Source organism: Trachurus japonicus, chromosome 15 (assembly GCF_045865225.1).
Source record: "Trachurus japonicus isolate A0001 chromosome 15, Traja_1.0".
Taxonomy (NCBI): Eukaryota; Metazoa; Chordata; class Actinopteri; order Carangiformes; family Carangidae; genus Trachurus; species Trachurus japonicus.
In genome coordinates this window covers 4,127,725-4,155,610 of record NC_140921.1, presented here as the reverse complement: position 1 = coordinate 4,155,610, position 27,886 = coordinate 4,127,725, and the positions used below count along the sequence as shown (strand labels likewise).

Below are 27,886 nucleotides of genomic sequence, written 5' to 3'. Positions count from 1 at the left end.
TGTGTTCCTGGCTTAAAGGACAGGAAAGCCTTGCAGGGAGTGATCAAACAGGCTCAGAGCATTGTCTCAACAGAGCCAAGAGGATCCTCGGTGATCTATCTCACCCCGGTCACAGCCTCTTTAAAGCTGCAGTGCGTAACTTCTACGTGTCTGAAAATATCCGTTTCACCCGAGCCACTCTCCTCCTCTAACACCTCGCGGTATTTTTCAGTATTTGTTTTTTTTGTATTTGGTGTCTTTGGCGACATTCCCGCGCTCGCGCACAGGAAATAATGGTGCGTTCCAGGCAACCCGTAACTCCAACCCGTTTTTCCAACCTGTGAAGTCGTACGAGTTTGATCTGTTACGAGTTCACAGGTCAGAAGTTACGAGTGGCCGTTATAGTGACTTTCACAGGTAACAGGTCGGAAAAACACGAGTTACGGGTTGCCTGGGAATGCTACAAATTCGTAAGTCGTGACTTGAAGTCGTAACTTACGCATTCTACTGGGTTTTACCTGACAACGAGCGCTGCTAGAAGCAACATGGCGGAGAACCCGAAGAAGTGACCATGAAGTTCAGAAGTGAATCCTACTAAAAAGAAAAAGCCTTCCCGTTCGGCAGAAAGTCTGTTGGCCAAGAAAGAGAGTGACAAACGGTAGCGGTGGGGAGGGGAGGGGCGGGTTACACCGCGCCATACGCCATATTGAGGTGCCGACCGTATCGTTGTAATAATGCAGAAATCCTCTAGGGGACGATAGAAGTTACGCACTATAGCTTAACCCTGCTGCCCTCTGGCCAGAGGTACAGGGTCTTGAGGCAACGCACAAACAGGCTCAGGAACACTTTTCTACCCTTGGGCCATCAGGCTCTTGAACAATAAGATGTCATGAATGAATGATGTGTGGGTGGGATGGTTTATACTGTATTTTATTATTTTTTTTATATACTATTGCTTTTATATTTACATTTATTGTCTCATTTATTGTCATACTATTGCACTATTGTTAGGGTATGCCAAACCAATTTCGCTGTTTATAATGACAATAAAGCATATTATTGTACTCTTAATTTCATTCCACCATTGTTTCAATGATTGTGGTGTTGTGGATTTCCATTTTGTTAAAATGCATTTTTAGCGGCTGTTATGGATAATAAAATAAAAATTTTTGATACAGTGTGAAGTTGTGAAGTCTGTTTAGGTCCCCAAGAATAGCTACCAGAGGGTCATGGATACCTCGCCAAAACGGCTGAAGTCCAGTCCTATAGCATGTGGGTTAGATTACCATTATTAGTGCATCTTGGGCAACATGAAGAGATTGATTGATACATGTGGTGTAATCTATGAGGGGTGTTATATGTGCGATGCAAGACATTAAATTGTGTTTAGTTGAAGTTAAATTTTAAATTTTAAATCTGCCTGTCTCATCTACAAAGTTCTACATGGCCTGGCACCCCCTCCACTAAACACCTTTATCACACAAAAGTCTATCCGTGGCTCTACCTCTCATATGACTAGAGCCACTGATAGAGGCGACTGTGAACTCGCTTTTAGACGGACATCTTTCGCTCAAAATGTCTTGTCTGTTAAAGGTTGTGCGATATGGAATAGTATCCCACCTTCCATGAGGGAATGCCCAAGCCTGGTAACCTTTAAATCCTCGTTGAAATCATGGTTAAGGGAAAACCAGACTTGTGACCATCAGTAATGTGTGCTACATATTTGTCTATTTGTTGCTGGTACCTCATCATATTACATAGCACTAGTTGCAGTTGTATTGCAGCACTCTACCCCATCTTGCTTATACATATCCTCACTCTCTTATATACCCCAACAAGAGTTATGACCTGGTTTTTGCATTGCTGCATCCCTCTAGTCCACCTTCACATCACCCACCGTCCCACATCTTGTACTGAGCCGTCCAGCTGTAGTATAGGCTACTGGTATTGGCGATGTTGGTTCTTTGCCCAATTGTTGTCCACTTTTTTGCTGTTGTTTGTTTGTTTGTTTGTTTATCTGTTTCCTATTTATTGTTGTTTGTGTGTCTCTGGTGTGGCGATGCTGTTTTTTTTTGTTGTTGTTTGTTGTTGTTTGTTTTTTTTTGTCTGCTGTTATTGTTTTTTGTTTGCTTCTCAATGTTCTTGGGGACAACGGATGGAAATTAGCCTTTGGCTACACTCCGGCTTGCTTACATTTTATTCCTAGTGAAGAAATGTTCATTAGCATGCACTGTCCCTCCCAAATAAACTAATTTAAAAAAAAGGGTTTGTGAGTTCCTAAGGATTGTTTCCAATTCTTGATTGCTGTAGTTGACATCCAAGTCACAATACACCAAGGTATTGAAAGCCCTCTGGTTTCCATTTAAATCTTGTAACTAAGTCAGGGAGACCTGTAGGAGTACAGGATCCTAAAGGCATGACTTCACTATTCCCAAAATTGAACTTATACCCAGTTTGTAGACAGTTTACTATAGGCTGCTCCTTTAATATTTCACACATTTATGGCACAGATCTATAGGGTTGGATATATAGATTAATTAATAGGTCGTCAGCATTAAAGTGACAGCTTGTGTTCTGTTTTTCCAATTCAAATCCCACTATTATTTGGGTTTGAACGGAGGGCCACCGCTAGTGGTTCGATTGCCAGAGCAAACAGTAAGGGGGACCAGGGGCGGATCTAGGTTCATGGGAGATCCGAGGCCTAGCCCAGAGGGAGGAAAGACAAAGATCTGCCTTTTTTTTTGTCTTTGTTGCTGACTGTGATAGGCCTACTGGAAATTTCAACATATCAACTTTAGGTAGACAAAAGCATTGTCCTGAAGGGTCCACAAACAGGTGTTACATCATAAAAAAAAGAAAATATAAAACATGATCATAAGCTAATCATAAGCTAGGCCTACTCAAATAAAAATGATATGGCACTGCAGGGAAGACACAGCATTACGCTTTAAAAAAAGGAAAGAATCTGAATTTAAACTCAATTTGTCTGACTTACATTTATACAACTCACAAAAAGTTAGGGATATTTGATAAGAATATCCCTATAAAAAAGTTCATGCTACAGTGATATTCTATCATGAGGCCTTTTAAGTAGAAGGATGCAATGGTCATTTCTTTTTCTCAAACAAAAGCAGTGGTGGCTATAGCACAACAAAAATCTCAATGCCTCAATAACTTTGTGTTTTCTTGGTCTCATGATGTCTCATGGTGGAGAGGAGAGGGAGAGAGAAGAGGACTGTCTACAAATTGTCATTGAACCAAAACATTTAGTGGTTCAATGACAACTGAACTACTAAATCAGACGGTGCTTGTGATGTTTGTGGTTAATCATCACCTTGTTAGAGAACAGCATGTTATTCAATAAGGACTGAAACATTGAACAACTGGACATGTGCATTCAAAAGTTTAGAGAAGGTTAAATTAAGTTCACCTGTGAAGGTTATAGTGCATTTTAGGTGCATTCTGAAATGTAATCCAAAAGCCAAACATCCCTAACTTTTTGTGAGTAGTGTATCTCATATAACGCATAGATCTCTGCTTTTGATGTGATATGCAGCCTGCCCGGCTCCATACAGCAGCCTGGCATCTGGCATAGTGGAGTCAGGCTGCATCTGACAGCTCAGTGTGACGTAGGCTATGACCAACGGCCTTTATGGGAGGCAGGCTTTTATCTGAGGGAAGCCTTTATTTCTAAATCCCTCCTTTTATTTTTACACATAGCGACCAAGCTCATCGTTCATTAGCTCATCTTCATCTTCTTCACATGCTTTTCTCCTCGCTGCGCTGTCGGACCTGTGTCTCTGTCTCCGTTACGCTGTATCGCTTCAATCCCATTCAAGTCGCATTTTTTACAGCGTGCGGCGCGCTGCGGTCCGTCTTCTGTCCATGAATCTATTATAATACATCCATTCTCTGTCCCGAGCGGGCTCCGGACACAGAGCAGAGCCCCAGGTCCGACAGTGGAAAGCTGTCCCTCTCTGAAGCAGAGGACGAGGCCAGCTTCACTCCTGTCAGTCTTCACAGACAGTCCACACAAGTTTTTTTTGTTTTGTTTTTTGACCCGGCTTATATTTAGGGCCGGCCTTTTTTTTGTTCGTGTAGCCTAATGATTGAATACAAACCATTGATTGATTGATTAAATGCGGTAAAAGTAACTTCAAATCACATAGGCTAATCACTGATAAGTGTGCGTCTCTCCCCCGACGTCCATGAGGCTACACTTCAGGTGCGGTCAGCGGAGGGAGACTGACATAAACCGCGTTGAGGTTGTTTTTTTTGCCCAGGAAACATTCGGGGCTTTGGCAAAAACATCCGGGGCTTGAGCCCAAGTAGCCATCCCCTAACCCCGCCCCTGATTGGGACATGACCTGTCCACGTACGAGACTGAAAGTGAGACTAATGTTATGGGGTGCGTTCCAGGCAGCTGCTTTTGAACCCGTAGCTAAGTCACGACAACAAAGCAGTCGGAGCAGAAAGGGGGAGACTGCAGTCAAAGGCAGGCAGGTGAGTGTAAACACGACTTTATCATTTATATGGTCATTATTGAAGATTGGGAGTGTGTGAGTAAGTTTTGTGACACTGCGAGAAAAAGAGCAGCGGTAAAGGAGCTGTGTGTGTGTGTGTGTGTGTGTGTGTGGGGGGGTTCTACTTAACTACGTTGTGAGGACCCTGTCCTCACTTTTCCCATGGGCTGTTTGAGGGTTAAGACTAGACTGTATAGGTTAAGACTTTAGGTTAAGACTAGACTCTGCATTTTTTCCTCACTTTTTCCATGGGCTGTTTGAGAAGACTTTGGGTTAAGACGGTTAGACTCTGCATTTTTTCACAAAATACTGTAGAAATGACTAATTTCCATCACCGCCATTTCCACCTTAGGGGAGGGTGGGGTATTGGTGCCAAGGGGCAAGTAGTTCCACCCCTGTTAGCTAGAAAATCATAGAAGAACTGGGTCCTGTGACCACATATTTTTGAAGAGACATCCATTTAACTCAGTGGTTCTCAGACTTTTTTAGGACTCACAAACTGACACAAATTAGACCACGGACCCCCATTGGACAAAATTTTGAAACAAACACCAGAACTACACAAATATTTGTTCTGAGACTGAATAACATTACATTTTTTAGTCAGTGCATGTTCAAATTACTGCCAATGGCATGAATTCTTGGAAAAACTTAAAGAAATTTCTGGAAAAAAATGTAATATTTCTGGGGGGAAAAGTGATGAAAATTTGAGAAAAAGTTGGGGACCCCCTTGAACCTGCTCAAGGACCCCTTGGGGTCACTCCCTGGACCGTACTTTGAGAACCACTGATTTAACTCATCTTTTAAAGAAGGGAGATACATGGCTTGAGAGATATGCACACTTACGTTCAAAAAACAATTTTTTTGCCCTCCAAAGTAAAATTTGATGATTGAAGAGTTCCAGTCCTTGAACTCGCGTGTTCGTTTGATGAAGTACGCAGGAGACGTTCAGTTACAAAATTTTAGATATTTATTTATAAAAGAATCAACTAGGAAAAGAGATCGTGTACAGAGCTCCGGACCAGACTAAGTTTCCCTGACCAACATGCCGCAGCAGCATCAGTTCACGAAGTCTGATGCTGTCTCCTGTCCCTGTCCGGTTTTATAGTTACTGATTACACAAATGCAAGATATGATGTAATTGATGTAATGTGCATCCTCATTGGCTGGAGTCCGTACGCCATGACCTCGTGTCTGACCCCAATCTCATGATTGGTGCTGATCAGCTGTTGATAGCTCCTATTAAACAAGGGACAAGAGAAAGAGAAAAGGACAAGACACGCAACCCCCCGCATTCGTCAGCTTTCCCCTGTGTCAGCTGACTATCACAGTTACACTAGGTACGAAGACCAGATATCCCAATTGTTTATCAAACAACCAGTACACTCAGTCCCTGTGTGTAACTGCTACTTCCCCTGTCATGTGTATGTCATTCTCTGGGCTGTAAGAGCAAAACACAGTAATTACACCAATTATAGAAAAGTTGATTACATGCTTTTATTATTAAACTGATTGTCACGAGCTTATCATATGTCTAAGGCAAATGTCAATATCCCAAACATTATAGCAATATACGATTTTGGGGTAAATATCACAACAGTACCGACTTCCAAAGGCAGTCTATAGGGCCTTTCACACCGAACGCGGCAGGCGGCGGAAGGCGGCAGCAAACCCATTCATTGTGTACGTGCTACCGCGGCGCACCGGCGAACGGCTCTGCGCCGATCTGAGCGGCACGCGAGGTGGGCGCATGCCGCGGCGGCGCGCTGCGCCCGAATTAAAAAATGTTTAATCCGGGCGCAGCGCGCTGTGACGACATCTCGGCGCGTCCAATAGGAGAGGATGTAGTGGAGTCTGAAAAAAAATCAGCCGCTTGCAGAGAGAAAACAAACGACCAGACATTCAGTTAAAGTGACGGGATGCATGAAGTGAGTTGTCATCCTCCTGAGGATCAGACCAACTCTCTCTAACCGGCTGTTAAACTGCTCCCTGCTCAGCCTGACGCTAAAGTTCACCTGGAAGTGGTCGTTTTGGAGCTCCTGGCGAACATATCTTTGCATATACCCCCCCAAATCCTGTCTTGTTTGTTCGTTGCTCAGCAACTCGCGCCATATGTGTACGCGCTGCCGCCCTGCTCTGCGCCTGTCTGCGCTGTACCTCGCGGTGGGCGCAGCGCATACCGCGTTCGGTGTGAAAGGCCCTTCAGGGCTGTGACCTAATCCATCCATGGCTGTGACATCAAATCTCACAAAAATAGTGGATAAACCTTTTTTTTATTACATGGCACTATTGAATGTCGTATTCCGATAATTTATTGATATTTCTGATATTTATTTACATCTTGATTTTGCATTTAACAGTCTGTTATTCCTGTTTAACAGATCGTTGCTAAGTAAAATACACTAGGTAGGGACGCCGCTCTGATCAGCGCAGCACAGAAAAGAGAAAATATGCAGGATATTTAGGGGAGACCGGGGTTGGTTGTCACACTTTTTACTCATGTACGAATTGCTCATCTTCAAAAAAACTTTGAACAGTAATTCTTACATTAAATGAAAGCTTAAGGTCTTGGCTTGAAACTGGTATCCTTTTTGTCTTTAGAACATATTGCAACAAGAAGTAATTCACCATAAAAGACACTCTGACACAATGTGACAACCAACCCCATCACGGGGTTGGTTGTCACATGGTATGGGGTTGGTTGTCCCTATGGAGGTTCAATAGGGTTTCAGTGATATATTAGGATTTTAAAAGAAGATGTGTAACTTTCTTGTTTTTTAAGCTAGACACACCAAATAACTTTTGAAATGAATACCACCTCTATAATAATCACCAGTGCCCCGAGAACGATCAAATTATCAAATCATTATGAATAAGTTACCTCATTTGGCAACAACAAACAGCATACCAAGAACAGGTAGGCTATATGTCCAATATTATAATAAGACTGAGGCAGGTGATCAGTTCTCTGAATTATCTAATGAGAAGTAAAATGGAAGAATTTGCAGTGCTATAAAATTATTTCACTGTGAAAGCCATTGTCACATATGTGACAACCAACCCCCAGAGCAGTGAGACAACCAACCCCAACTGACCATTTAACAAACATGTTAAACTAACTACCACATAGCTTTAGCTTGCTGGCTAAAAGATGACTACAACAAAAACTACCACTTTTGTTTTGTTAATGAGTGTTTTATTGTGAAATGACTAGTAACGTGTAAGCTGTTATTACAAAAATAACACAAACATGAAAAATTACTCTGACCCATAAAAATGATAAAATATATCCTCACCTCAATGTTTAGTGTGCATTCAACAAGATGACTATTGCAAAATGAACAGGAAGTCAGGGCTCAAATTTAATATCAACATCATGTCACAGCGCCCTGTAGTGTGGCTGTAATAAGCACTGTGACAACCAACCCGTGAGACAACCAACCCCGGTCTCCCCTACTTTGTTTCATTTTTTACCGTCATTAAACAGCTTGGGAGACATGTACGCCAAGGGAGGCTGCCTCACTCTACTGAGTGTGAGCGGCACGTACGTTGCTTTCGTGAATTGTAAACAAACAGACGCTCCCTCGGTTTTAGCGTCCAGCAGTTTAGCGGCTAATTCAACAGCAGTGATGGATAACTGTACCGGAGAGCCTCAACATGAGCTTCATTTGAGGAATAAACGGCAGCTTTTACCTGACGGGAGACCGACGCCTGAGCTACGGTAGCTAACAGCTAGCAGGTAGCAGGTTTTTTCCTCTCTCCCTCCCCCCTTTCTTATCGCACACACACGGCCCAGGTTGTCTGTCATATATGTTGTAAACCTTGTAATAACAGCTTGTTGAGTACAGTTAACACTATTGTTGCCTCGGTTTGAGTGTGGATTATTAATTGTTAACGGTTTGTTTAATGTGAGTGGTGGTCATCGCGTCCTGATGAGTTGGGTTTTAATAACAGCTGATAACGTAACTGAGTAGATGGTGTGGATTGTGATGAGAAGGTGTTGCACATATTTTAAGACTTATCTGTGCAAACCATTGTGCAAAACCTGTTTGTTGTGACTTTTTGCGTGATAAGATGATTTGCCGAATTCTTCTTCCATTCCTGCAGCCTTTTGTCTCAATGTTAACGATGGCAAAATGTCCAGATATTTTATTACTTTATGAAAATAGATGTCTGTGAGTTAAAAAGAAGTGGGCTACGCATTTCTGATTTGATTTGGCTTTTCGTGTATTTGGAGGAGAGACAGAGCGAGCGAGAGAGAGAGAGAGAGAGAGAGAGAGAGAGAGAGACGAGGAGGTCCGCTGGGTGAGCTAGATTAACTTTTAACGGGAGAGAGAGCGGCGCACCGCGCTGTCAAAGCTCGTCTCAGCAGAAATGGTGTGTGCTTTCAAGGCAAGGCCATCAAAATGAGAAATATCCATATCCAAACTACATCAGGCAGCAGTCATTTCTGGTCAGAGAGGACGTGGCTGCACTGAGCTGAATAGAGGTTAACTCAGTGTTCGGTACCCAGCCAGCATGGCGGCGGCCAGGTGGAACGCATCGTGACGTCACCTACTGATAAGTATCTATCTACGGTTTAGAAATAGTACCAAAGACGGTTTATAAATTTATTGAATATCTTTGATAGTACTCATTCGTGTACTCATGTGTTGTCACTAAAGATTGAAAAAAATCAAATTCGTGTGAAGCATCGTCTGTATGCAAATCATAGACTGTATAAAAAGAGGCATAAACGCATGCGTAGACATGTTTTCTCTCTGACTCATTCCATTGCATAATTTGGGGAATGATATGTCCACATCCAGTCTTTTTACAGTCTATGGTCCACATACGAGACTGACTCAGTGTTCAGTGACTAATGGGGTGCGTTCCAGGCACGATAACAAAGCAGTCGGAGAAGAAAGGGGGAGACTGAAGTCAAAGGCAGGCAAGTGAGTGTTAACACGACTTTATCATTTATATTATGGTCATTATTGAATATTGGGAGTGTGTGAGTAAGTTTTGTGACTGTGGAGGGAAGAAAAGTCACAGTGAACTTCAGACACTGCGAGAAAAGGAAAAAAAAAACAGGAAGGAGCTACGTTGTGAGGAGTCTTTAATAACGTTTTTAACATTTTTGGGAAGTGGGACATTTTGGCGAATCCTCACTTTTTCCAAGGGCTGTTTGAGGCTTAAGACTTGGGTTAAGATTTTAGGTTATGGTTTATTAGGTTAAGAGTAATGGTTAAAGTTAGGGATTTGTTTTGGATGGTTTTCAATACTTTTAGGTACTTTTCCAAATAAAAAGAGAATACAAAAATGTCATTATTGACTTTATTTTAATAGAAAATCTTAGAACTATATCAGTAAATAATCAGTAAATTAGTAAACAATCACTGCTGCTGCAGGATTAAAATGAAATTTCCATCGATATTAATCTGAGTTACAACATTGGTCTGTTTAAAAATGAATATCAACTTGTTTTCTTTGCATTATTTGAGGTCTGAAAACACTGCATCTTTTTTGTTATTTTGACCAGTTTTAATTTTTGGGAGAAATTGTTATCAGTAGTTTATAGAATGAAACACAAACGTTCATTTTTCTCGAACACTATTGTTTCCCATACGTAGACCATAAGTGGCGCAGCGCCACGCTTCTTCTTTTTTCTATTGTTCCGTTAATTCATCTCCACGTCTTTGTTGCATGCCATGCATGCCAGTGGTGCACAGTAAAAACGAAACTGATCAACCAGCAGTGTTTCCTAGTAATTCATGTGTCTGTGTCAGACTGTAAAAATGTCTGTGTGTGTTGAGTTGGGTTTTTTTTTTTTTTTTTTTTGAGAAGATAGGGGTGTGGGAGGGGCGTGCAAATAGCTGCAGTCAACTCGACTTGTTTTAACATGTGTCTGTGTGTGTTTTCTCACAGTCAGACTCACTGAAGTCCGATATGAGCGTTAATGTGGAGGAAGAGGAAGATGGAGCAGAGTCTGTGTCTTTGTCTTTGAAGAGTAACCGGTCCAAAAATCGTCCTCCAGACCTCGGTCCTGAACCTGGACCCTCAGAGTCACAGTAAGAGAGCTGCTACAAACCTGTGAATGTCCAAACTGTCTCTGGGTCAGAGTTCAGGGTGTTGAGCTGCTGCAGTCAACGTCACTGGAACAGGAAATTACATGAGTTTTAACAGTTTCACATCTTCAGTAGGAGCTAATGAGGTTATTTTTAACATGGTAGAACATAAATACAGATATTGAAATAATAACATATAGTTATATGGAAAATTGAAATATATTATCCCATGTTTGAGTAAAGAGCTGTTTAGACTGCATTGAACACGCTATGTTCAAGTCAGCAAGCATGATAATATTTACTCCAACAGATCTGAGAACTAAACCTAACAACAACAACAATGTTAGTTTGTCAAAGCAGTGATGACTTACAGATGCAATTAACATCCACAAAATGAACAGAATATGTGCATTCCTCAATTTTGTTTTTGATTTGGAAAACATGTTTGCGTTTGCAGAGGTGAGAACCACAGGCTGAGAGCAGAGTCTCCAAGATCCATCTGTCTGTCTATGAAGAGTGACCAGTCCTATAATGGACGTTATATTAACTTCAGTTGTGAACCTGGATCCTCAGAGTCACAGTAAGAGACGGTTTCTACTGAAAACTGAGCTGAAGATGATTCAGTCATTAGACTCATGCATGTTAAAGGGATAGTTCACCCTAGAATGATATTTCGCTCATTATCTACTCACCCTCATGTTGACTAAGGGCTGGAAGAATTTTCAGAGTCCACCGTCCCTTCTCTGAGGTACAGGGGGTCTTGCCGTAGCAGTGCATTTCAATGCCACGGTAGCAAAGGGACACTTTACTTTTACTTTACTTTATTTGTTTATTTGACTGGGACATCGCACATCAATGTACATATAAGAAACATGTAAATGTGCCGGATTATAGCATCGATGCTAATTTCCATCCGGAGTCCCAGGACATAAATACAATACAGTAACAGGGGAACACAGTTACACAACATGACAAGTAGACAACAAGGTAAAAAACAGGTCAGATACTCAAGCCAGTAATGGAACCTGGGCAGTTTGGGAAATAAAGTGCAAAGTGCTGGGCCAAAGTGACAGGTGCTAAAGTGCAGGAGTACATGGGTACCAAGTTGTATTGCACGGTGCCCTAAAGTGCACTCAGTTTAAAGTGCCAGGTGTATTGCATAGTATAGCGCATCGGATTAAAGTAAAAAGTAAAAGAGAGAATTAAAGAATGACATGGTATATATACATATACATTCGCACATAATAACTATACCTCTATTAATTCAGACATGCCGCTCACAAACATTCGCACATAATATCTACCAAGCTGTACCATTGCACACACAACGGCCATAGCCATACAACTGCGAACATGTTTAACTCCAGAGCTCTTCGTAAAAAAACACACACAAAAAAACATCCAAATACCTCCATGATGCTCGTATGTAATGTCCGTCTTGTGCTGAAGCCCCAAATTGCGTAATTGTCCCGAATAAAATTAAGGTTCGCACTGAGACCGACTCGAGTCTTCAGTATCAGTGCGAACCTTGCGCATGCGCCCTGGCAGCGGAAGAGCGGACAACAACACTAGGAGCTAATGCTACAAACATGCTTGGAATGTGGACTTATTTAATTTTTTTCGGGACAATTACGCAATTTGGGGCTTCAGCACAAGACGGACATTACATACGAGCATCATGGAGGTATTTGGATGTTTTTTTGTGTGTGTTTTTTTACGAAGAGCTCTGGTGTCCCTTTGCTACCGTGGCATTGAAATGCACTGCTACGTCAAGACCCCCTGTAACTCAGAGAAGGGACGGTGGACTCTGAAAATTCTTCCAGCCCTTAGTCAACATGAGGGTGAGTAGATAATGAGTGAAATATCATTCTAGGGTGAACTATCCCTTTAAGGAAACAGACACAGAAACTCTGTGCATGCACGCACACACGCTAACACACTCTTCATCAGTTAATCAGAGAACAGATATAGATAAGTGACAGTGACATGATGTTAGTGACACAGAAATGTCTTGACAGGAGGAAGAGGAGTGGTGTCTCTGTGGACCAGCAGCTGTCCTGCTGTGGTCTCTGTCAGGACGTCCTGAAGGATCCAGTCTCCTCCAGCTGTGGACACTGGTTCTGCAGACAGTGCTTCACCTCAGACTGGGACCAGTCTGGTTCTTCAGGACCCCCCTCCTGTCCCCAGTGTGGACAAATAACCAGAAGTAGAGGTGAGCTGCAGACAGCCAATCAGAGCAGCTGTGTACAAAGTGAGTTTGAACAACTGTCTACTGATGTGGTCATTAGTGAAACCAGGACCTGTTGTTTTCTCCAGAGTCATGTCCCGTCCCACAGCACTGACATTTAAGATGATGATCAACACCACAACAATCAAACCTTTTCTTTGTTGTCTCTAGTTTTTCTGTAGCTGATGAAAATAATCAGATCAAACTGTCATATTCTCTGTCTTCAGTCTAACTCTGTCTCTTCTCTCTCAGCAGATCGTGGTCTGCAGGAGGTTTTAGATCAACATAAGATCAGTCTGAGGAGCAGATGTGAACGAGTGACTGAAGGAACTGAGGCAACAGGAAGTGGAACAGGAAGTGGAACCCTCCTCAACAGCATCTACACTGAGCTCTACATCACAGAGGGACAGAGTGAAGAGGTTAATACCCAACATGAGGTGAGACAGCTGGAGACAACGTCCAAGAAGAAGACCCTCCATGACACTCCAATCAAGTGCAACGACATCTTTAAAGACTTACCTGTCCAACAGAGAGAGGACGTCTCTACGGTCTCACCTGTCCAACAGACAGAGGACGTCTCTACGGTCTCACCTGTCCAACAGAGAGAGGACGTCTCTACGGTCTCACCTGTCCAACAGAGACAGGACGTCTCTACGGTCTCACCTGTCCAACAGAGAGAGGACGTCTCTACGGTCTCACCTGTCCAACAGAGAGAGGACGTCTCTACGGTCTCACCTGTCCAACAGAGAGAGGACGTCTCTACGGTCTCACCTGTCCAACAGAGACAGGACGTCTCTACGGTCTCACCTGTCCATCAGAGAGAGGACGTCTCTACGGTCTCACCTGTCCAACAGAGACAGGACGTCTCTACGGTCTCACCTGTCCAACAGAGACAGGACGTCTCTACGGTCTCACCTGTCCAACAGAGAGAGGACGTCTCTACGGTCTCACCTGTCCAACAGAGAGAGGACGTCTCTACGGTCTCACCTGTCCAACAGAGACAGGACGTCTCTACGGTCTCACCTGTCCAACAGAGAGACGACGTCTCTATGGTCTCACCTGTCCAACAGAGACAGGACGTCTCTACGGTCTCACCTGTCCAACAGAGAGAGGACGTCTCTACGGTCTCACCTGTCCAACAGAGACAGGACGTCTCTACGGTCTCACCTGTCCAACAGAGAGAGGACGTCTCTACGGTCTCACCTGTCCAACAGAGAGAGGACGTCTCTACGGTCTCACCTGTCCAACAGAGACCCATCAGAGTGGTTCTGACCAACGGCGTCGCTGGCGTTGGAAAAACCTTCTCGGTGCAGAAGTTCACTCTGGACTGGGCCGAGGGCTTGGAGAACCAAGATGTCGATCTGCTGGTTCTGCTTTCGTTCAGGGAGCTGAACCTGATCAGAGATCAGCGGTTGAGTCTTCTCAGGCTGCTCCATGTTTTCCATCCAACATTACAGAAGGTGACAGCAGAGCAGCTGGCTGTCTGTAAACTTCTCTTCATCTTTGACGGCCTGGATGAAAGCCGACTGTCACTGGACTTCAACAACAGGGAGGTTGTGTCTGACGTCACACAGACGTCATCAGTCAACGTGCTGCTGACAAACCTCATCCAGGGGAATCTGCTTCCCTCGGCTCTGGTCTGGATCACCTCCAGACCTGCAGCAGCCAATCAGATCCCTCCTACATGTGTCGACAGGGTAACAGAGGTCCGAGGCTTCACTGACGCCCAGATGGAGGAGTACTTCAGGAGGAGGTCCAGTGATGAAGATCTGTCCAGAAGAATCATCTCACACATCCAGACGTCCAGGACCCTCCACATCATGTGTCAAGTCCCGGTCTTCTGCTGGATCAGTGCTACAGTTCTGGAGCACATGTTGACCACAGACCAGAGAGGAGAGCTGCCCAAGACCACGACGGACCTGTTCTCACACTTCCTGCTGGTCCAGACAAAGAGGAAGAAGAACAAGTATGGTGAAGGACACGAGACGAGTCCACAGGAGCTGACGGAGGCCGACAGGGAAGTTCTTCTGAATCTGGGGAGGCTGGCGTTTGAACAGCTGGAGGAAGGAAACATCATGTTCTACCAAGAAGACCTGGAGCAGTGTGGTCTGGATGTCACAGAGGCCTTGGTGAACTCAGGACTCTGTACTGAGATCTTCAAAAGAGAGAGTGTGATCTTCCAGAAAACAGTCTACTGCTTTGTTCACCTGAGTGTTCAGGAGTTTCTGGCTGCAGTCTACATGTTCCACTGTTTCACCAACAGGAACACAGAGGTCCTCGGTGTGTTCTTGGAAATAAAAATTGAGAAGCTCCAAAAGAAGTTCCCAGGAAAACGACCTATTGCTTTAACCCTGGATGTCTTTCTGAAGAGAGCCATGGTGAAATCCCTCAGCAGTAGAAACGGTCACCTGGACCTGTTTGTTCGCTTCCTTCATGGCCTCTCTCTGGAGTCCAACCAGAAGCTGTTAGGAGGTCTGCTGGGTCAGACAGACATCAGTCCACAAACCATCCAGAGAATCATCAACAACCTGAAGGAGATGAACAGTGATAAAACCTCTCCTGACAGAAGCATCAACATCTTCCACTGTCTGACGGAGATGAAGGACCAGTCAGTTCATGAGGAGATCCAACAGTTCATGAAGTCAGAGAACAGATCAGAGGAGGAACTCTCTGAGATCCAGTGTTCAGCTCTGGCCTACATGCTGCAGATGTCAGAGCAGGTTCTGGACGAGTTTGACCCGAAGAAGTACAAGACATCAGATAAAGGACGACTGAGACTGATCCCAGCTGTGAGGAACTGCAGAAAGGCTCAGTGAGTCCAGACATGATCATTACAATTACTGATCAGTAGTTTAGTCAAGTTCAGATAAACATAGTTTTCATTTATTCTCATTATTCTTAGTTTGACTTTGCTCCAACATGTTGATTCTTCAGATGGTTGTGATTGTTGTTGTTTAATCACCAACAACAGTTACAGTGTCATGCAAAAGTTTGATCACCCCTGGTCAAAATTTCTGTTAATATTAACAGTTAAGCAAGTGGAAGATAAAATGATCTCCAAAAAGGCATGAAGTTACAGATGACACATACATTTTTAAACAATTTTTCTTTTTCCATTGTTACCCATTTGGAGTGTAGCTCAACTTAAAGTAGGGAAAAATCTCCATAAAGTAACATTGCAGAGTTTTTCGGCCTTAAAATAATGTTTCCAGACTCATTGCAGTGATAGAAAAATGGTTAATAGGATGAATGGTGCTGCCGCCGCAGCCTGAGCCGGGTCGCGTCGGCTGAAACTGCACTATGTAACTTCCCTGCACGGGTACGAAACACTGCCCCCCCTCCTCCCCCCTCCCCTCTGTGTCGAGAGAGAGACGTGGTGGGTAAAGGCTAAACTTACGGTTTCCCTCCGGTCGTCGTCGCCCCTGCCGACCCCCCTCCCCCGACCACCCGCCACACAGTCTCCTTGCAAACATGTGGAAATACTGTCGTTTATTAATGGGAATAGACGCTGGATGCGCTCGCTGATAAGTTTCGTTTTCGTTTTCCCCCCAGACGATAGCGCTTCTCAACCAGATGGTGGGCTGAAACTCCGCAATGTTGCTTTAAGATGTCAGGAACAGGCAGGAGGCAGGCGTGCAGAACAAAGTAATTTTTAATTCTTACCAGGCCTGGACAAAAGCAAAAATACAAACTGAGGAAAAATGGCTGAAAAGAATAATACACAAACAACCTAAAGGGGGAGAGCCAACTGGTCTTCCTATGTATTATTGTCTTACAATAATTTGGGCAGAGGCTACTATCACTGTGACATTTCTTACCCCCTCTCCCTCTGGGTTGTACATACCTCTGGTACACGTGACAAATATATCATTTCATCTTTTTATTTTATCTGTTTTTTGTTTTATTTGTTAGGATCCCCATTAGCTGCGCTCTAGAACGCCGCTAGTCTTCCTGGGGTCCATCTTCCACTTGCCTTGGCTCCTCCCCAAGGGAACCAGTCCTGTGTGCTAGGTACCCCAACCAGAAGGGTTACAAAAATGGTAACGGGTACCATGGGACCAGTACGGTTCCATGGTAGTGGAAATGCTGAAATAAGCGTACCGTACTGTTACATCAGCGGACCACTGCAATGTCCTTTTCTGCATGGTGTCAATCACTGCCTTCTCCTCGTTCCTGCTGTCTTCACAGCCTAGAATATGACACGTCCACCATTGATGTCACACTTTGCAAGGAAAAACCTGCTATTTTTTGGTTTTTCAGTCTGAACACACCAGCCATGTTTCATGTCACACTCAGAAAGAGAAGATGAGCTGAACCACAGATGTTCATCACATCATCACATCCTTTCATCAGATTAATCAACTGTGTTTTTACTACAATTTAAAGCTGATTTTATTCTGACACGTTTTATTCTCTCTTCACAGACTTGCTGGTTGTGGACTCTCAGAGAGTCACTGTGAAGTCGTGGCCTCAGCCCTGAAGTCCAGCCCCTCCCACCTGACAGAACTGGACCTGAGGAAAAACAAACTGGAGGATTCAGCAGCAAAGGCTCTGTGTTCTGGACTGGAGAGTCCAAACTGTAGACTGGAGACTCTGAGGTGAATTTTTTTCAGGTTACAGAACAAAGAACATTTAGCAGCAAATCAACCACACCCAACCACCCCTCACAAGGCAGAAAATTTTAATTAAGATGCACACTCACACACAGGGCATGAAATTGGTCCGCCAACACGCCAAATGCGGGTAACTTTTGTGATTGGCGAATGAAACTGTCAATCTACCTGACACATTTGCAGGTAGCCAATAAGACAACACTGTCACGTTCTCTGTGTTCCCCTGTTTAGTTTAGTTCCTGTTTTATTTTGAAGTCCTTGTCCTGTCTTCCTGTGTGCTCCCTGCCCTTGATTACCTAATGTGTCTCACCGTGTTAACTGCACCACCTGTGTCTCGTTACCTCATGTATTTAACCTCAATAGTTGGGTTTCCATCCACCTTTTCTTATGCGCATTTTGTGAAAATGCGCATAAATACTTGAATGGAAACGCCAGAAATTCGAATAAAGGCAGTAAATGCGCATAAAAGTTTATACGCTTGGAGGGGGTGGATTTGTCAGCGTATCGAATAAAGGAAATGCGAGTTTTTGTGATGGAAACAGATTATGCGAATTGAGGCAGAGTTTGTGGGTGAAGCTGCTGGACTTCACCCAGCGACGCCCCGGTGTCCCAGCTCTCCTCTCTGCACACCGCAACACAAACGCGCTCCGTAACCCATAATCTTTTGTTCATGACGGTTAAGACGACACAAACACACGCCGTAACATCGTTATGTAACTTATTGATTTTTCACCGGCTTCGTATGTAATCAGATGCACATGGGCGAGAGGAGCATAACCAAAACAGCGGAAAAGAGAGCGGACTGTCACAGTTCCCTACTGTCTTTCTGTGTAAATATCTCATGTTACAACATGAAAACCTGCAGCTTATATTCAAGTGCGGCCTATAGGCTATATGTATTTTCTTTTAAAATGTAGCTGGTGCGGATTATACAGGTGCGTCTATAGTCCTGAAAGTACGTAAATTGTCCATGATGTTGAGTGTCAGCTGAGTGTCATCTGTTGGATACATTCACGCTCTCTTATGACGTAATCTCACGGTAATCGCAAAACAATAATGAATGGAAACGGGCATAAATTCGCTTTGCTTTTTGCGCATTTTCACAAAATCCGCTTTTAAATTCGATACGACTTGGATGGAAACCCAGCTAGTGTCTCCCTTTGTCCTTGTCGGTTCACTGTCGTTTGTCCCCGTGGCTTCATGTTCCCTGTGTTCCTGTGTTCCCATACTACTTGTGAGTTCCTAATAAATCCCTTTTTTTGCACCGAACCTCCGTCTGCATTTGGGTCCTGTTCTCCCCTAACCTGACAAACACAACACTGAACAGGTGTTGTGTTGTTGACCAATCAGGTAGCCTATGTGTACCAGCCGTTTTTCGGTACCGTGAGTACAGAAAAAATACAACTTTGCCCTCATGTCGATGCCTGTCGGGACTGACGCGTACATTGTACACATGCGGTCTCGGTTCGGCTACAGTCGTGATTGCGGCCCATTTATGTGAACGCGTCCAGACTTCGAGCCGCTCCAACTGCTCGGTGTCGCCACAGCTCATAAACATGAAGTGCCACGTGTCTTTCTCCCGTCAGTTGTCATGGAAACGTGACGCTCTGACAGTGGTGCGGCGTAGGCCCTACAGACCATAATACATCCGTGATAGTTTGGACCAGAGAAAAAAAAAACATGTGTAAACGTGAAACGTATGAGCTGAAAAATGAAACAATGTGTCATTTTTGCACTAGTATGCATAGAAACAGCCTGAGAGTGAATGAATGAGAACAACAGTTCTCTGGTTGAACTACTTGAAGGATAAAAGCAAAGTCATGAGGTGACTCATTCACCTTTATTTTAGGAACCAAAAAATGTTGGCTGGTAAAAAACCACTGTGGCAGGTGGCCAAAAAAGTTAACTTCAGGCCCTACTCACACATATAGATAGATATACCCTTAATAAAAAAATCTGCAACTCATATACTCATGCACACACACTCACATATACTATATGTATGCCCACAAACACACTCCTGTCGCGACCACGCGCCACCCTGGCAAGTTAAATTTCATAGAACAGGCTCTAACAAGTCTAGGCTTCAGGGCGGACACAGGTGCACATATTTCTATTACTAAAACCCTGGAGCCTGGTGGGAACCCGCTGCCATATCGCCCAATGTTTGACTCACCAGTTGCTTCACGGTCATCACCTGTAGCTTGGCCGGCGAATCCCTCTAAGCAGACCGGCGTCCTGCTGCAGTGGCACCGGACCGGCACCAGCTCGGCGTCCTGCGTGCATCGACCTCTGTCCGTCGTCACGCGGTCGTGGCTTTGTCAGTTCATTTGTGTTTAGACGAGACAATAATTAAACAATAATTCAGTCTTGAGAGGGGGGTTCTTCCTATCATCAAATCCCTTGACTTCTTCTCGGGCGGCAGCCTCGTCCGTCCATGAGATTCTTTTTGGAGTTTTCCCAGACTGCCCTGCTCCTTCCGCTCACGTCAGACTTAAGCGGCCAGGTAACCAGGCAACCAACATTACACAATATGGCAGCCCCCCTTCTCAAACCTACGAAAGTAACCCCAACAGATGTGAAAGTTGTGTTGACACTGAACTGCAGACATGAGGCTGATATTATACTGATCCACACTGAGGGTTGTCATGGTGACGTCTGTTTCCTTCTTCTCTGGTTTTAGTCCAGTCACTGTTTCTCTTAACATTTCACCTAGACTATAGATAGACATGTAGTGTGGTAAGCAGTGGTGAGTGTGTGCTGGTTTCGGCACTTTGAAGAAGTTTGAGCAGGTTAAATCTGTGAAGTCAGTCAGCAGGTTTTTCTGTCTCTGAGCTTCATTCAACATGTTTCTATACGTTTGTTTTCATGGCAACAGAGTTCAGCAGCTTCTCATGAATATTAATGAGCTGTTTTCTCTCTGTATGTGACAGTTTAACCTGCTTCCTGTTGCTTCAGCTGTTGGACTTTGATTTTCTAAACTTGTTCTTTCTGAAGCTTCTTCAGCTCTGAACAGATGATGAGACACTGAGACACTGAACACTGTCAACAAGGAGCTTTGTCCTCAACTCACTGCTTTTATTCTTTATTCAGGTTGTGGAACTGCAGGTTGTCAGAGATCAGCTGTTCTTCTCTGGGCTCAGCTCTGAAGTCCAACCCCTCCCACCTGAGACACCTGGACCTGAGTGACAACAAGCTGCAGGATTCAGACCTAAAGGATCTGAGTGGTTTGCTGGAGAGTCCAGACTGTAGACTGGAGACTCTGAGGTCAGTTCACTGACTGTTACTGTTGTAGATCTGAGATCTTTGATCCACAACTGAACCTGATTGATCTTCACTCAGAACTTGAATCATTCACTTTGATTTAATGAATGAAGGACGTTTGAAATAGTAGTTGTCTCATGTTTCTATTCTTCTCTCACACTGATAGTGATTCTTCACTTTCAGCTCATTTCACTTTAGTTCTCACTGATACAACTCACAAGAAAGACCTTAGTCCTGGATCAGGACTGGACCGTTAAACTTTGATCCAGTTCAGTCCTGAATCTCAGTGTTGTAGTCCGTGTTTACTACTTCCTACAGAAGGACAAAGTCCCTCTACTCATTTACACACTGATCATTGACCAGGGCACATCTGATCAATTATCAATCATTTTATCTTCTTCTTTTATTCTTTATTCAGATTGAAGAGCTGCAATTTGTCAGAGAGCAGCTGTTCTTCTCTGGTCTCAGCTCTGAAGTCCAACCCCTCCCACCTGAGACACCTGTTCCTGTGCTACAACACCAACCTGCAGGATTCAGGAGTGAAGGATCTGAGTGGTTTTCTGGAGAGTCCAGACTGTAGACTGGAGACTCTGAGGTCAGACTCTGTTTTATTTCTGTGCTCAGATGAATGTGATGTGAAAGTTGTGTTGACACTGAGCTGCAGACATGAGGCTGATATTATACTGATCCACACTGAGGGTTGTCAAGGTGACGTGTGTTTCCTTCTTCTCTGGTTTTAGTCCAGTCACTGTTTCTCTTTACATTTCACCTAGACTATAGAGGGATTATTTGTTTACCAACACGGCGGATGCGTGCACAACCTGACTGCAGAAAGAACCGGTTGTCATGGTTACCTTGAAGTTCATCCGAACCTACAGCTATTTAACAGACAATCATGTTGAGGAAAATACTCTTACACAATTACAAAACTTTGTGGCTGTGCAAACTGAGGTGCTGCCTAGTCAGGAAACGAGGGAAGAGGACGGACATGTCTAAAGTCTGGATCAACTGCATCCTGACCGCGAACTGCACTTGCATCGCTGAGTATTTAATTTATATAAAGTTTTTTATTTTAGCTTGGTTTCCATTACTATGTAACCTCGTCTTCAGTCACTGTTGTTAGTAAACGTTTCACAACTCATTTGCTCACTTAACATTTGCTGCAGTTATACAGCTGTGCTTGTGGGTATATCTAACTTTATCACCATTCAAACCAACGTGTCTAATGGCGCTTTTCCACTACACAGTCACGGCACGGCACAGCTCAGTAAAGGTGCTTTTCCACTACAGCTGAGTTCTTCTAGTACCTCCTCAGCAGGGGCAGGGTCGTCGCGGGGCTGCATGGTCTCTCTCTCTTTTTTCGATCCTCTCATCAGCTCCAAACTCACTCGTCTGCACCTCGATTACGGACAACAGTGTGGTTTTACACACAGCATCATTTAACTCGGGTGTAGGAATAACAACAGTCTCGGTACAGATCAGCTGGCATTGTTGCCGCTCTGTTTTTGAAATTTCCGGGTTTGATTCTCATGTCGGACGTAGCGCTCGCACTCTTCCAGTGATGACGCTCTGTCCAATCAGTGGAAGGCAGTCGGCTGACGTCACGTTTTAGTATCGCTTCGGCTCGCTTGGAACCAGGGCTGAGGCAGTACTAAAATAGTACCTGGTACCAGGTACTAGGGCTAGTGGAAAAGCAAAAAAAGCGGGCTGCGCTAGTGGAAAAGCGCCATAACACATTATATTGCTCGAAATTAATTATTAATTAATGTACTATTTTCTCTCCTCTTTGCCTTGAAAGGGGTGCGAGTTGACAATATTCTGTAAAACAGCATTTCATTATTTTTACCAAAACTGTACGGTTATTAAACTAACTACATTAACTCCCACCGTAAAGGGTTTTCTTAAAGCAGAACTATGCAAGTCGGCCGGAAATAGCTCGTTCACTCGTTCACAGCAACTCAGCTCACCGCTCTCTCACTCAGCTCGCAGAGCCCCTCCCCTACCTGAGGAACTCACCGCATACTCGACTCGCGGTTCACAGCAGCTCAGTTCACTCGCTCTCCCTCCCAGCTGGTAGAGCCCCCTCCCTTACCTGAGAAACTTGCTGCTCCGCGGTTCACCAGTCAGTTGTAGCTGCCACTCGTAGCCCACCGTTCACTCGTAGAGCTCGAGAAACTCGTCAACTCCCTGCTCTGCACCTGACTCGCAGTTCACAGGCGACTCAGCTCACTCACCCCACTGCTCCTGTGCTAGAGAGCTGCTGCCTCACCTGAGCAGTGTGCTGCTCCGCTCCATTTTTCAGGATACTATGGCGCGAGGGGGGGGGGGCATTTGAACAGTTGCAAATATGATTTAGCGCATTTGTTTATTACTGTTAAAGCGCAACTGGTCCATGTGCCTGTGTATTGTGTCAGTGCGTGTGTGTGAGAGAGAGAGGGTGCAGGGGGAGGGGCTGACTGACAGAGATGAGGGACGTGAAATAATAGCCTAATACCGGTAATATAGTATATTTTTTTGGGCCACTTCCACTGTCTCTTCAGAAAATAAACCACAAGCATGTTGCTGTCTCTCTTCTGCAGTTCCGCCCCCATCACGTTATTAATTGACATTTAGAAAATTATAGATTTTAATATATAAAATAACATTTAAAAAAAAAAAATTTTTTTACTGACTCAAGTGACTCAAGACACTCGAAAACCCGACTCACTTTAGTGAGTGACTCATACAGACTCGAGTCAGTAAAAGGAATCGAGTTTACCATCACTACTGTCTTTCATGTGTTTATTTTTGCATAAGCATTTCTGTCTCACACATGCTATGCTAACTAGCACCTGAACAGTAGGCTAACCGTGCCGTTCGCCAGGTTATCAACTGAAAAGACAGAAAAGATAAAACAAAACCACAATATTAATGAAACGGACATATTATCCACTGTATAATCCGCATACATATTTATAGTATTCAACATAAGTTGTAATCACTTTGTATAGCCTACATCTCTTAACTCACCAGCTCAGCTTTACCACTCAAAACAATGGCATCCATATAAAAGAAGATCCGGCAGGTTAATACAACCGGCCCAAATAACCTACAGCGGGGATTATACCACTAGATGTCGCTATGAAATTAACAAATGTGGGAAAACTTCACAAAAATGATTAGTGCAACCAACAGCACAATAAGACATGATCTCAGCTCTTGCTGCTCTCTTTCTGCAGGCGACATGCGCAGTAGAACGTCAGTGATGTAGACTGATAATCCCTCTATAGAGACACATGTGTCAGTAGCTGGTGGCTCCACCTCTTTCCTGAGGCTCTGTGATGTTTGTTGTGAAATATTCAAAGCTAATAACATCCCATAATAAACAGCTGTGTGTGTGGTTTCAGCACTTTGTAGAAGTTTGAGCAGGTTAAATCTGTGAAGTCAGTCAGCAGGTTTTTCTGTCTCTGAGCTTCATTCAACTTGTGTTTCTATACGTTTGTTGTCATGGCAACAGAGTTTAGCCTCTCTTGTTAGTTGTCTTTGAAAAATTGAGCATCATCAGTAAATCTTTGATCAATGTGGCTGCACAACATGTGGAGCTGACAGCGTTTAAGAGGCGGAGTCACTGCGTCTGTGTTGAAGCAGCGGCAGCTTCTCATGAATATTAATGAGCTGTTTTCTCTCTCTGACTGTTTAACCTGCTTCCTATTGCTTCAGCGGTTTGACTTTCATTTTATGAACTTGTTCTTTCTGAAGCTTCTTCAGCTGTCAACAAGGAGCTTTGTCCTCAACTCACTGCTTTTATTCTTTATTCAGATTTAGGGACTGCAAGTTGTCAAAGATCAGCTGTTCTTCTCTGATCTCAGCTCTGAAGTCCAACCCCTCCCACCTGAGAATCCTGGACCTGAGTGGAAACGACCTGGAGGATTCAGTAGTGAAGCATCTGAGTGGTTTTCTGGAGAGTCCAGACTGTAGACTGGAGATTCTGGAGTGAGTTCACTGACTGTTATGCTGCGTTCACATGGAGATGGACTACAGCCACGGAACGGAACACGAAAAACAAACGAACGGTCTGACAGAACGGCAAAACGATACACACGCGACAATATGTTGCTATGGTGATGACATAATTCCGTCGCGGTAGACGGCAAAAGTTAAAATATTTTAACTCCGGACGGCATTGCCGTTGGCGCCGATGGCATTCTTTGCCGGCCTACCTGTTCTCTGGTCCACTAAAAAGACGGTGTGCCGTCTGCCAGACTCCATGTAAATGCAGCATTACTGTTGTAGATCTGAGATCTTTGATCCACAGCTGAACCTGATTGTTCTTCACTCAGAACTTGAATCACTGACTTTGATTTAAAGCAGAAGTAAGCGATCCGGTCGTTTTGGCTAATGCTGCGTTCCAGGCCGGCTTTTGAAACCGTAAATTACAGCTTCAAGTCACGACTTACGACTTTGTAGCGTTCCAGGTAACCCACTCGTGTTTTTCAGACCTGTTTTACCGGTGAAAGTCACTATAACGGCCACTCGTAACTTCTGACCCGTGAACTCGTACCAGATCGAACTGGTATGACTTCACAGGTCACGAGTTACGGGTTGCCTTGAACGCACCATAACAGTCCTCGTCCCTACGTCACCACATTCACGGCGTTCCTTGGCTGCACACACAGCCCTTCATGCCGTTCTCTCTCCTCATTGGATAAAAACTGTAGGATACGATAAATGTTTTCTCTTCGGCTCAGAGCAGAGCAGAATGACTGACAGACCCGTGTTTCAGTCCAAACACTCTATGTAAGTGATTGCTGTCGGAAGATATAACTATTTAAGACTTATATTAACACAAATATATCACTTACTTCTGCTTTAATGAATGAAGGACGTTTGAAATATTTTTTGTCTCATGTTTCCAGTTGTTCTTCTCTCACAATGAGAATGATTCTTTACTTTCAGCTCATTTCACTTTAGTCCTCACTGTCAATAGTCTGATCATTTCAGGTGTGTGTCTAGTTTCCTGAGACCAGGACCAAGAAAGACCTTAGTCCTGGATCAGGACTGGACCGTTAAACTTTGATCCAGTTCAGTCCTGAGTCACAGTGTTGTAGTCAGTGTTTAGTCCAACAGGTCTGATCAGATATTGATTGTATATTGACAGACTGACCTGAGGTCAGCAGCAGCTGATGAATCTGTGTTGACATGTGGATGATGTGTGTAGAAGGCCACATGATGATGATCCACAACAACACAAAGTCCCTCTACTCATTTTAGACACTGATCATTGATCAGGACACATCTGATCAATTATCAATCATTTTATCTTCTTCTTTCATTCTTTATTCAGATTGGAGGGCTGCAGTTTGTCAGAGAGCAGCTGTTCTTCTCTGGTCTCAGCTCTGAAGTCCAACCCCTCCCACCTGAGACACCTGTACCTGTGCTTCAACACCAACCTGCAGGATTCAGGAGTGAAGGATCTGAGTGGTTTTCTGGAGAGTCCAGACTGTAGACTGGAGACTCTGAGGTCAGACTCTGTTTTATTTCTGTGCTCAGATGAATGTGATGTGAAAGTTGTGTTGACACTGAGCTGCAGACATGAGGCTGATATTCTACTGATCCACACTGAGGGTTGTCAAGGTGACGTGTGTTTCCTTCTTCTCTGGTTTTAGTCCAGTCACTGTTTCTCTTTACATTTCACCTAGACTATAGAGGGATTATTTGTTTACCAACACGGCGGATGCGTGCACAACCTGACTGCAGAAAGAACCGGTTGTCATGGTTACCTTGAAGTTCATCCGAACCTACAGCTATTTAACAGACAATCATGTTGAGGAAAATGCTCTTACACAATTACAAAACTTTGTGGCTGTGTAAACTGAGGTGCTGCCTAGTCAGGAAACGAGGGAAGAGGACGGACATGTCTAAAGTCTGGATCAACTGCATCCTGACTGCGAACTGCACCTGCATCGCTGAGTATTTAATTTATATAAAGTTTTTTATTTTAGCTTGGTTTCCATTACTATGTAACCTCGTCTTCAGTCACTGTTGTTAGTAAACGTTTCACAACTCATTTGCTCACTTAACATTTGCTGCAGTTATACAGCTGTGCTTGTGGGTATATCTAACTTTATCACCATTCAAACCAACGTGTCTAATGGCACTTTTCCACCACACAGTCACGGCACAGCTCAGTAAAGGTGCTTTTCCACTACAGCTGAGTTCTTCTAGTACCTCCTCAGCAGGGGCAGGGTCGTCGCGGGGCTGCATGGTCTCTCTCTCTTTTTTCGATCCTCTCATCAGCTCCAAACTCACTCGTCTGCACCTCGATTACGGACAACAGTGTGGTTTTACACACAGCATCATTTAACTCGGGTGTAGGAATAACAACAGTCTCGGTACAGATCAGCTGGCATTGTTGCCGCTCTGTTTTTGAAATTTCCGGGTTTGATTCTCATGTCGGACGTAGCGCTCGCACTCTTCCAGTGATGACGCTCTGTCCAATCAGTGGAAGGCAGTCGGCTGACGTCACGTTTTAGTATCGCTTCGGCTCGCTTGGAACCAGGGCTGAGGCAGTACTAAAATAGTACCTGGTACCAGGTACTAGGTTCTAGTGGAAAAGCAAAAAAAGCGGGCTGCGCTAGTGGAAAAGCGCCATAACACATTATATTGCTCGAAATTAATTATTAATTAATGTACTATTTTCTCTCCTCTTTGCCTTGAAAGGGGTGCGAGTTGACAATATTCTGTAAAACAGCATTTCATTATTTTTACCAAAACTGTACGGTTATTAAACTAACTACATTAACTCCCACCGTAAAGGGTTTTCTTAAAGCAGAACTATGCAAGTCGGCCGGAAATAGCTCGTTCACTCGTTCACAGCAACTCAGCTCACCGCTCTCTCACTCAGCTCGCAGAGCCCCTCCCCTACCTGAGGAACTCACCGCATACTCGACTCGCGGTTCACAGCAGCTCAGTTCACTCGCTCTCCCTCCCAGCTGGTAGAGCCCCTCCCTTACCCGAGAAACTCGCTGCTCCGCGGTTCACCAGTCAGTTGTAGCTGCCACTCGTAGCCCACCGTTCACTCGTAGAGCTCGAGAAACTCGTCAACTCCCTGCTCTGCACCTGACTCGCAGTTCACAGGCGACTCAGCTCACTCACCCCACTGCTCCTGTGCTAGAGAGCTGCTGCCTCACCTGAGCAGTGTGCTGCTCCGCTCCATTTTTCAGGATACTATGGCGCGAGGGGGGGGGGGGGCAT

At 44.2% G+C, this 27,886-nt stretch overlaps 1 protein-coding gene and 1 long non-coding RNA gene across 2 annotated transcripts in view; one reads left to right on the top strand and one right to left on the bottom strand.

The window, feature by feature from the left end:
- LOC146973073 (uncharacterized) overlaps nt 1-27,886 on the bottom strand; it is a 430,259-nt gene that overhangs the window by 98,876 nt on the left and 303,497 nt on the right. The window lies entirely within an intron of this gene.
- LOC146973081 (uncharacterized) overlaps nt 1-27,886 on the top strand; it is a 107,839-nt gene that overhangs the window by 75,565 nt on the left and 4,388 nt on the right. The window contains exons 8-10 of the mRNA XM_085799066.1: nt 20,483-20,656; nt 21,072-21,248; nt 25,977-26,153. Of these exons, the coding sequence (XP_085655192.1) occupies nt 20,483-20,656; nt 21,072-21,248; nt 25,977-26,153 (528 nt within the window). The remainder of the gene's footprint in view (nt 1-20,482; nt 20,657-21,071; nt 21,249-25,976; nt 26,154-27,886) is intronic.